This window comes from Orycteropus afer, unplaced genomic scaffold, assembly GCF_000298275.1.
Source record: "Orycteropus afer afer isolate SDZICR_OR568_19922 unplaced genomic scaffold, OryAfe1.0 scaffold00282, whole genome shotgun sequence".
NCBI lineage: Eukaryota > Metazoa > Chordata > Mammalia > Tubulidentata > Orycteropodidae > Orycteropus > Orycteropus afer.
This window is the reverse complement of record NW_006921869.1, coordinates 1,518,039-1,528,818: the sequence shown is the minus strand read 5'-3', so window position 1 is coordinate 1,528,818 and position 10,780 is coordinate 1,518,039. Positions and strand designations below refer to the sequence as shown.

At 48.8% G+C, this 10,780-nt stretch overlaps 1 protein-coding gene across 1 annotated transcript in view; it reads right to left on the bottom strand.

Moving 5' to 3' along the window:
• GRIP2 (glutamate receptor interacting protein 2) overlaps nt 1–10,576 on the bottom strand; it is a 62,099-nt gene extending 51,523 nt beyond the window's left edge. The window contains exon 1 of the mRNA XM_007950613.1: nt 10,498–10,576. Within this exon, the coding sequence (XP_007948804.1) occupies nt 10,498–10,576 (79 nt within the window). The remainder of the gene's footprint in view (nt 1–10,497) is intronic.
• Between the last annotated feature and the right edge of the window lie 204 nt (nt 10,577–10,780).

The following is a 10,780-nucleotide window of genomic DNA, read 5'->3' as shown; positions in this document are numbered from 1 at the left end:
GGTGTGGGTTCAATTCAAGACCTGATGGGCAGCTAGGGGCCATAGTCTCAGTGGTTCCACCAGGCTCTATTGGACCAGCAAACCTGGTACACCCCCCCCTTTTTTTTTTCTCCAAATGATTTTTGAGTTTTGTTCCACATTGTTCTCCCTCTCTCTCAAGGATCTCCTACATAGATCCCCTTCCAAGTGGATGACAGTGGTAGCCGAGTGTTGGGCTTTTCTAAAGCACTTTACATATGTTGTTCTCAGAACAACAGAAGGGAGGCTCACTATCCTCATTTTACAGATGAGGAGACTGGGGCTCAGAGAGGTGAAGCAACTGGTCCAGGGTCAGTCAGCTGGTGAGCTGCACAGTAAGGACTAGAACTCAAGTCTCTCTGACTCCTAACAAACCACATCTTTAGGCCTTGGCTCTATTCTCTCCCTCTGAACAGGAACAAAGAACCAAACCAGTTGCTGTCAAGTCATCTCCAACTCATGGTGACCTCATGTGTATCAGAGTAGAGCTGTGCTCCTTAGGGGTGTCAGTGGCTGATTTTAGATTGCCAGGCCTTTCTTTCAAGTCCCTCTGGGTGGGTTCCAACCTCTAACCTTTTGGTCAGCAGCCAAGTGTGTTAACTGCTTAACAAGACAACAGACCCCAAACGAGGTGCAGCTGGGGCATTGGAAAGACAGTGTGGTACTCCAGGAGGTCCTGTATTGGGGCTCAAGGATCCATAGGCTGAGCACCTCAGAGCCACTAGGAGCTGCCACGTGACAGGGAGAGGCTGCCAGCCCCATGACCACCCTTCCATGTCCATGTGTAGAGCTTGGGTGTCAGGCCCTCCTGACCCAGCCATGGCCTCAGGCCTTGCCCAGCTGTGCCCTGAACTACAATCCAGCCAACATTCACTTCCACAGGGTTATGGTGGCCCAGATACCATATAGAGTGGGGCACAGGCTCAAGTTGGGGCTCAGCCTTTTGCATTCTGGGTCTGCCCACTCTCCAACCTCACTCTGAAGCAGGTACTATGAAAGAAAATTACTTTATTTTCCAATCATTTCATCCCATTGAGAGTATAAGCAAAAGTCTTCACCATGACTGACAAGGACTTATGTGATCCATCCCCAGGCCTCTCTGACTTCACCTCCTAACATTCTACCCTTTGCTCGATCCAGCTGAGCCTCAGAGGGCTAACTGCTTCCCTGCACCAGACACAGACCCACCTCAGCACTTGCTGCTCCTTCTGTCTGAAACATTCTTCCCAGATAACCAGACTTCCTCCCTCACCTCCTTCAAGAACTTTCAGACACATCACCTTCTCAGCAAGAATTTCCCAAGCAGCCATTGAAACTTATCACTTTTCCCCATCCCTCCTGCACTGCCTATTGCCCCCCGCTCTGCCTTTTTTCCCCCCCATTGCACTCAACATCATCTTATTTATCTTATTAGGATAAGATAAAAATCTTATTATCTGTTAGGATGTCAGGTCCAGCAAGGCTAGGCTTTTGTCTGTCTGTCCATAGCTATGTCTACATGAGGAGACTGTTTGGCACCTAGAGGGTGCTCAGTAAAAATTTTAATTCAACTCATATTTATAGATCAGGAGGGGTGGTGGGTTGCTCAAGGTCAGATAACCAGTAAAAGAGCCAGTATGCAACCCCAGGCCTTCCTGAGCTCAGGTTCTGGCTGCTGTCCCCCGAGTGGGTAGTCACTATGGTATGGGACCCAGGCCCCATGTTCCCCCATGGCCAGAGCCCCTTCCTCATGGAGGTCAGGCCTTCCTAGGGGGTTCCCAGGGCTGAGGCCTGGTTCTGGCCAGGGCCTGCTTGGAGGACCCCACCCCCCTCCCTGTCTGAACCTCCTCAGGGCCTAGCTGGTCAACAAGTACTCGCTTAGGTCCTGGAAACAAAGGCATCTTTATAGCTAGTGAGTCAAAGGAGGCCTCCCATTCTCAAGGCAGGAAAGTGAACACCAGTGAGGGGCTGTCTGCCAAAATTTGTAATCAGGGCTACTATGTGTCCTAACCCCAGCCAATCAGAGACAGGTTACAATCCTTCCCTGTAGGGGGCTCTGGGGTGAGTAGGGGGGCGAACAAGACTCCCAGGAGTGAGATTGGACATGGCCAGGGTGGGTGCCTGAAAAAGGACTCACACAGGCGAGAATTGTCTGGAGCAGAGAAAGAGCACAGGAGCATGAGTCAAACAGACTTTCTGTGAGGTGTCTCACTTTTGGAGCCTGTTTTTTCTTCTGCAAAATGTGGAAGGTGTGTGTAGTGGCCAACTATTGGCTGCCCTTATCCCGTAGTTCCAGGGGAGGCCACATGACCAGGCCTGGCCAATCAGATACCCTGTGATTGGTTAAGGGATGGGTATATGATTCGAGCTGGGCTAATGAGAACTGGCCCTGGGACCTTTGCTAGAACAATGGGGAAATGGGCATCCTTTCCTTAGGTGTGGCTGAGCTGGTTGACTCTAAGTTTGGCAGTGTCCTCCAGAAATGTGCCTGCCTGGAAATGAAGCTAACCTAAAGAGAAGCAGAACAAAAGATAAAAGAGACCTGAATCCTAATGATGTTAATTGAGTACCTGGATCTGGCAATGCCTGAAGCCCCATCTTTGGACTTTTCTAAAAGATTCTGAGTTGACTTCAACTGAGGCAGGTATGATCATGAGGTTCTGTGACCTCAGAAGGAAGGTGGAGTGGGATCATAGTGGTAAGGATGAGAGTCAAGCAAATCATCAGAAAGAGAAAAAGCCAGAGAGGTCAGAAAGGACTCTGAATGCCAGGATAAGGGCTGTGATAAGATCTGAGTTTCAGCAAGCTCTCTCCAACAGCTCTGAGGAGCTCTGGTGGTACAGAAGGCATTTGACTGCTAACCCAAAGATTGGCGGGCACCTACCGACTGCTCTATGGGAGAAAGATGAGGTAGTCTGCTTCCCTAAAGATTTACAGCCTTAGAAACCCTATGGGGTAGTTCTACTCTGTTCTGTAGGGTTGCTATCAGTCAGAATTGACTCAATGGCAGTGGGTTTGGGTTTGGTTTGGTCTCCAATGGCAGCATGAGAGGTGGAGGACAGGAGGGAGGACAGAAGGCCAAAGAAGAGACTGGGACAAAAGTCCATGCAGCTGATGCTGAAGCCGGAGCTGGGGTGGAGGCCACAAACCCAAGAGTAAGGGCAGACATCTCCCTGGTAGTACCCCAGTTGAGGTCTCCTGGGCATTGCTGCCCTGTGTCTCTGCTGCAGGATGAGGCAATCGCCCTCACCTGGGCCTTGGATCCCAAATGCTAAGCTAGTAAGGCAGTTGCCAAGAATGAGACAAACCACATGGGTTCAAATCCCAGCTTTCCCATTTCCGGCTATATAACCTTGAACAAATTACTTAACAGCTCTGTGCCTCAGTTTCCTTACCTGTAAAAAGGGGTAAACAACAGAACTCAATTTATAATATTGTTTGAGGATTAAGTGAGATAACACATGGAACGTTTTTAAAACAGAGTAAGATCTCAACACCTATCAGATATTATTACTATTACTATTATCTGAGAGCTTAAGGTGGGACCCAAGGGTGGGAGAGATGGAAGCTGAAGTTCACTGTTAAAGGTATCTGGGTTCCAATCCTGGCTCAGCCATTGCATCATAGCTGTGAGGCCTTGAGCAAGCCACCTCCAAGCTCTGAGCCTCAGTTTTCTCATCTGTCCAATGGCACCATAGTCCCTACTCTCAGAGCAGTTGTAAAGGGACAATATTAAGAGTATGTCAAGAGTGTGGTAAACGGGAAGAGAGCACAGAGTAGAATGTGACATTGTCCCAGCTCCTGACAAGCTCCCTGTAGAAGAAGGAAGCAAAACCTGCCCCGCAGACAGGCTGGAGAAGGGAGAGAATGCAGATGCCCAAGACAGACTATGATGGAGCAGCCATGGGGCCCCTGCCAACCTCCCTGGGGGTCCCAGCCATGGTCCCCCAGGTATACGGGTAACTGTGTCCACATTCCTAGAGCCTCCCAGGAGCTCACCTTCTGCTTCAGGGCTAGCCTCCTGCCTGTGCAGGAGCTGCCTCCACACCACCCTGGCCGGGACTTTGGGGCAGGGAGTTGTCTCCTACCAGACAGCCTGGGCTGGTCCTGACATTGGCCACTCACTATCTTCGCTTACACAGAGGTGGGACCTGACTTCTGAGGCACCCTATGGGACTGGGTGCTGCCCTCAGAGCCTCCAGACCTGCCAGCTCCTTCTGGGAGACGGGAGACACATTCCCTGTCCTGCTTTGGGGTAGCAGCCAGGATCAGACCTCCCGAACAGGCAGCCCTCTCACCTGCCTGCCCCTGCCAGGTATCTCAGCCAAGCATTCTCCCCAAGTCTCAGGAATCTGGGGAGTGGCAGTCCCCTCTCTCTTGGTAGCAGCTCTGGAGGCATGGAGGATTCAGCCCATCAACCTGACCATAGGTCCCCGTTACTCACCGCCTTCTCCAGGGGTCTCCCGGCTGAGCCCACACAGCATGTCTGCTATTGTCTCTCCTGCTGCCCACTGAACTCCCTTGGAGCCACACTGCTTGACCCCTCCCTTCTCCCCCAGGGAGGGGCAGGGAGGAAAGCTCCAGGCTCTTGCTGGCTGGGCACATAGTCCACACACTGCAGCAGGCGGCTCCTCTCTTAAAGGGGACACAGCTGTCCTTGTGGCTGGCTCCTGGATGCAGTCCAACACCCCACCCCCACAGCCTGAATCTGGGTGAAAGTGGGAGGCATTGGAAGACTGCATGCCTGGGGCCTCCCACAGAGCATGCCAGCACACCTGCTGGAGACAGGACACCTAGGTGCCAAGTCCAGTTTTGCTCCTAACTTGGTCTGGGATTTTGGCAAGTGACTGCCTTCTGGCCTCAGTTTCCCTTCCTGGAAAAGGAGAGCAGTGCCTTCTGAACTTTAAAGTACCAGATTCCAAAAGAATCCCAGGATGTAACAGAGAAAAGCAAATCCTCTCAATTTAGAAGCTCTTGTACTCAGAGCCCCTGGGACCCATCCAACAGCTGGCCAGCTTGGCCTCAGTTTTCTCTTCTATAAAGTAGGGGCTGGGAAAGGAGCACCTTGGCAGTCTGCCACATGGAGCTACTACCCAGCTTTTACTAAAGACTGAGAAAGGGAGCTGGGCCCAGGCTCTGCCTGGTCTGAGCTTGATGGGCAGGGGCAGCTGATCAGAGGTTCCGGCCACAGCTGGTGGGCTGTCTCCTCCCCACCCCAGCTGGGCCTCAGCCCTGCACATACCTATGACTCCTCCATGCTATGGACTGACCTAATCCAATTGGGCACCCCAGGCCCCTCCTCCAGCTGCCCACGAGAATGAATGGCCAGCTGGACCCAGCTGCTCCTGCTCTCCATGCTACCAATGTGTGTTGGCACCAACTGAGCACCAGACACTGCATAAGTGCTAGAGAGATCATGGTAGGGACTCTGGTGTCAACATTCCATAAAACTATACTGTACATCCAACTGAATACAGCATAGAATGAGACAGAGGCAATGCCAGCTTCCATGTAGCTCTGGGCCTTCTGGGAATAAGCAGGCCCCAGTTTGCTCTGTGTATCCTGCAGGGATTGGGAGAGTGTAGTCAAATGGTTAGGGCCCCAGGGACTTCTTGTGGGCTCCCTCTTGAACAGTGATCACCCCATGGCATTCAGCCCATAATTTCCAGGCTGGTTCCCACCAGTTCCACACTGATGGCACCATCAAAACCATCCCGGTTCTAAATCTGGTCTGGGCCACTTGTATCCTTGCATCAGCAGGCTCAAGTTCCTCCTTTGCTGCCCACTTCCCAAGGTTGCCTTCGTCTTTGAATGACTTTAGGTATGTCCAAGGCACAGGGCCGAGGTACCAACTCCAGGGTGCAGGCAGAGTTCACTGAAGCTAGCAGTGAGGCAAAAGGTCAAAGAGAGACTTCAGGGTGTCAGTCATGGGAGGGGTGACATTGTGTAGTAGTAGGAAGACCTTAAGCAGAAGGGTATTTCCTGGAAGAATTGGATAAGCAGGAAAGGGGACACAGGCTGGTCAGGGAGGGGATGAGAAACTCCTGGAAAGATCATGCTGGGTTCACCCAGCACTTCTCTGTGTGCCTGCAGTACCAGGCACTGGGGACCCATAAATGAGGAGACAGACGGGAAGCAATGCCTTCTTTAAACCCTTTGTCCCCATCACCATACTGTATCCATTTTTACTTGATCTTATTCAAGTGTATGTTTGGAAACAACATTGGTACATTCAAAACAACCAAGGGTATGCTCAATACTGCAGCACAGAGAGGTTAGGTAACTTGCCTAGGGTCACCCATCAGGTAAGGGGTGGAACCAGATTCACATTCAGGTGGTCTGCACCAGCCTCCCTGTTCTTAACCATGCTGTTCTGTAGTCTTTCAGTATTGCAGGGATATGTTGTTGTTGTTGTTGTTGTTGTTGTTGTTATTTGCCATCAAGTTAGACCCAACTCATAGCGACCCCTCCTTGGGTTTCCGAGGCAATTCACTATGGAAGTAGAATCAGGGGGTCTGAGAAAACAGATGAAAGTGCCCTTAGATCTGTCTGGAAATCCTTTGAGGTTGTGTTTTTCAGCCTGACATTAGAGGATAGGAAGGAATTTGTCAAAGAAAGGAAAAGACATTCCAGATGCAAGAGTCTGTGGAAGAAATATGCGGTGCAGTGAATTATTTAATGGTTCTTCTAGCCATGATCTTTGTGATTCCCACCAGATGACTGGGTGAAATTATGCAAATGTAAGGTGTTTGTGGCCCTCCAACAGGATTGGATAGCTTGTTAATAATGTAAATAAGGTATATGGCACCCTTGTGGGTTGTGGGACCATGGAAATAAGGTGTATGGAACCCTAACATGGGGATTGATCAGTCTTACCATCCCGCTAGGCTTAAAATGAGCCATCCCAGAGGCAAAAGAGGGGTGGGGTATCTCACTACCATCAAGAAAGAAGAACCTGGAGTGGAGGGCATCCTTTGGACCCAAGATCTCTGCATTGAACCTCCTTGACCCAGGAGACAGAGAGGTAGTGTAACACTTTGCTGAGATTACAAGAGATGGTGAGCAGCAGCAACAGACAAACAGTGGCAGCAGAGGCAGCAGAACCAAGAGACCAGCATGAGACAGAGTGGCGGGCTTGCCACTTTCTCAGAGTGAGAAAGCTGAATGCCTTCAGACAGAAGGCTTGTTGGCAGAATGAGGTGCACCTATTAGCAGAGCTTTAGCTTTCTAACACTTGCCTGTGCAGGACAGAAGCTGAGGCCAGAGAGAAGTGTGCCCCCAGCACAGCTGAGAAGAAGCTGTTCCGATTGAAGAATTATATCCTGGGTTGTTTCTGATCCTGAATTGTAACCTGTAACTTCCCTAATAAACCCCATAATTATGAGTAACTTCTGAGTTCTGTGTGGCCATTGCAACAAATTACCGAACCCAGCAGAGAAGTAGAGAGTGCCATGAGAAGGGACAGTTGGTGTCAGAGTTGGTAAAAAGGCTGAAGGGTAGCAGCATGTCTGAACCTTGCCTCACAGGAGTCAGTCTTAGGCTGTTGATACAGATGGTGATTCTCTCTCCCCTTAAGTTAGACGATGTTAGACCATGCATCCCCCATGCCATTTTTGCAAAATTCCAGGTGACTAGGAGAAGGACTGTAAGCAGGAAGTGTGGGAGGAGCCAGACCAGGAAGAATCTACTAAGGTCTCACTGCTCCAAGTGTCAAGTGTGAACCAGTGTTAGATAACCCAATAAACAAGGTAAGCATGAGCTTACTTGTGCTTACCTATTAATCTATAGTGAAAAAATACACTTTTTTTTTTTTTTTTTTACTACATCCAACTTTCTATTTCTAGGTATTACTGGTGTCTGTCTCTCTCCCAACTCTGCAGACTCTCCCTACAGAATCAAAACTTCTTTTCAAATTTACAATCCTTGACAGGGATGGAGTACCCAGTAAGCAAGGCAAGCACGGGTTTATTTGGGCATACTTACTAATCTGTAGTGAATTCTATAGCAGAAAACACATGAAGTTGTTCACCACAGATTGTAAGTAAGCACTAGTAACCTTGTGCTTGCCTTGCCTATTCAGTAATCCACCGCTAAGGTAGAATCTACTTTAGCAGAATCCTCAGGTGACTTGTATAAAGTTTGAGAAGCACTGTATGAAATAAGGTGTTTGACTTTCTTCCTGCAGGGAGCAGGGAGCCACAGAAGGACAGTGGTAGAGTAAGACGGTGTGAGGCTTTGCCAGCACCTCAGGCATGGACAGCTGGCTTCCAGGAGCAGGGAGGACGATTTCTGCCTTGGTGGCAGCCTGGGAGTGAGCAGCAAAGGCCCCTTCTGGAAGCTGAGAGCAAATAAAGCTGCTACTCGGCCCAACTCCAAAGATGACCCCTCTCATCCAACTCTGCCAACCTCAGGGAAGCAGAGGAAAAGGAGGACAGATTGCTGGGTGTGCACAGTGGCTGGAAACCAGGACTGCCAAGCACTTGGGTGCCAGTGGCTCCAGTGACAGCGTCTGACTGTTACACACTTCAAACACTCCAGATGGCACATGAGGGGAATTAGGCAGCCTGGAGGAGAGATGGCAGGGTTCCCGAGCTGGTGGGGCAGTCCCCCCATCATCAGGGGGTACCTCTGCAGCCCCAGTTATGCCCCTGAGCTCTGTTCTTTGCGTTTGGATGGTCCTGGGGATTTTGTGAGAAATTGGGCCTGGAAGGCTGACAGACCCGAGGATGGATTCCAGCCCACTTATTTACAGGCTGCAGGAACGTGCTACGCAGAACCATCAACCATAGGATACCAAACAGGCAAGAAGTTCAGAAGGCAGGAAGGGGCAAGAAAGAAGGACCAATGCAAATGGGAAACCCAGGGAGGAAGTGGGAAAAGTGCTGTTACATTGAGAGGATTACAACTAATGTCACAAAACAAAATGTATATAAATCGTTGAGTGGGAAACTAATGCACTCTATAAACTTTCACCCAAATCACAAAAAAATATTTTTTAAAAAGTCTGCCTTCACCACATAATGTGGATGAACTTGAAGGACATTATGCTGAGTGAAGTAAGTCAATCACAGGAGGACAAATACTGTACTTGTTCATTATTGTAAAAAAGTCAAGAAAAGGTTTATATATGGAAGGAAACTCTTTGTTGGCTACCAGGGGTGGGAGGGGAGGAAACACTACAAAAATAAAACAAACAAATAAATAAATGCTGCCTTGAGCATTATGCTCTTTTAAGAACTATCTGTGTGTGTGTGTGGGGGGGGGATTGACAACAGCAACTCAAAAGATCAGATAAGAACCTTAAAGGGCAGTGAGTGGGGAGGAAGAATTCAGAAAAGGAACATGAGAATGGTTACAGAACTTGAAGAATGAATCCATGCCACTGAATCATACATGGATGAACTGTTGATTTGGTGTGTGCTTTACTGTGTATGTTCTCAACAACAAGAAAAGAAAAAAAATTATTAAAATAAATAAATAACAGCCTTCATCTCCAAAGTTGGGGAGCCCAAGTGTTAACCAGTCAGAAAGTGTTTATTCATTTTCCTGCCAATAGTCAATGCCAATGCTGAGAAACGGGCTGGCAAGGCAGAACTTCAAGGTGGTTAGGTGCACAGCCCTTGGAGTCAGACGCCCACAGGTTCAAGTCCCAATATCTGTGTGACTCTGTGTAAGTCACTTCTCTTCAAGCCTTTGTTTCCCCATCTGTGAGGAATGAGGGGCAGAGATCTTGGAAGGGCTTTGAAAACCAACTATTCAGCACATGTTTAGTAATTTATCCCTACTTAGGACCAGTCCTAGAGGCCTCTTCTGACATCTCTTAACAGAGCACACTGGCCCTACTGTTGGGATAATTCCTTGGTATATCAGGCTGTCATTCATTCTGCAGGACTGATAGCATCACTGGCCCCATCCACTAAATGCCAGTGGTGGCCTGAGTCTTTGAGATAACCCAACATTCTCCTTGCCTGCCTGGGGGCAGCAACCATCACAATTGAGAACCAACCTCGCTGTACCGATGAGAAAGCAGAGGGAAGGCACCATGTGAAGATACATCTACAAGCAGCAAAGGAAGGCCAAAGATTGCTAGCAGCTACTAGAAGCCAGGAAAGAGCATGGAACGAACACTTAGTTCCTCTTTCAAAGCTCTCAGAAGGAATTAACACAGTCGATACTCTTATTTGGACTTCCAGCCTCTAAACTATGAGAAAATAAAATTCTATTCTTTAACTCCATCCTAAACAAACAAACAAACAAAAAAACCCATCACCATTGAGTCAATTCCAACTCATAGCAACTCCCATTGAGTTTCCAAGGCTGTAAATCTTTATGGAAGTAGATTGCCTCATCTTCCTCCCACAGAACAGCTCTTAGGTTTGAACCACCAACCTTCTATTTAGCAACCAAATGTCTTACCCACTCTGCCACCAGAGCTCCTTATAATACCACCCTAGGAGATTAAAAACAGAGACAGTGCCAGTTCAGTAGTAGAATTCTCACCTTCCATGCAAGAGACCTCCATGCCCGGCCAATGCACCTCATGCACAGCTTTCACCTGCCTGTCAATGGACACTTTCATGTTGCTGTAATGCTGAGCAGGTTTCAGCAGAGCTTGCAGACTAAGACAGACTACGAAGAAAGGCCTGGCAATCTACTTCCAAAAATATCAGCCAATGAAAACTCCATTGATCACAACAAATCATGGGGGTGGTGCAGTGAAGTGTTTTGTTCCATTGTACATGGGGTGGCCATGAGTTGGAGGCTGACTTGACAACAGTTAAAA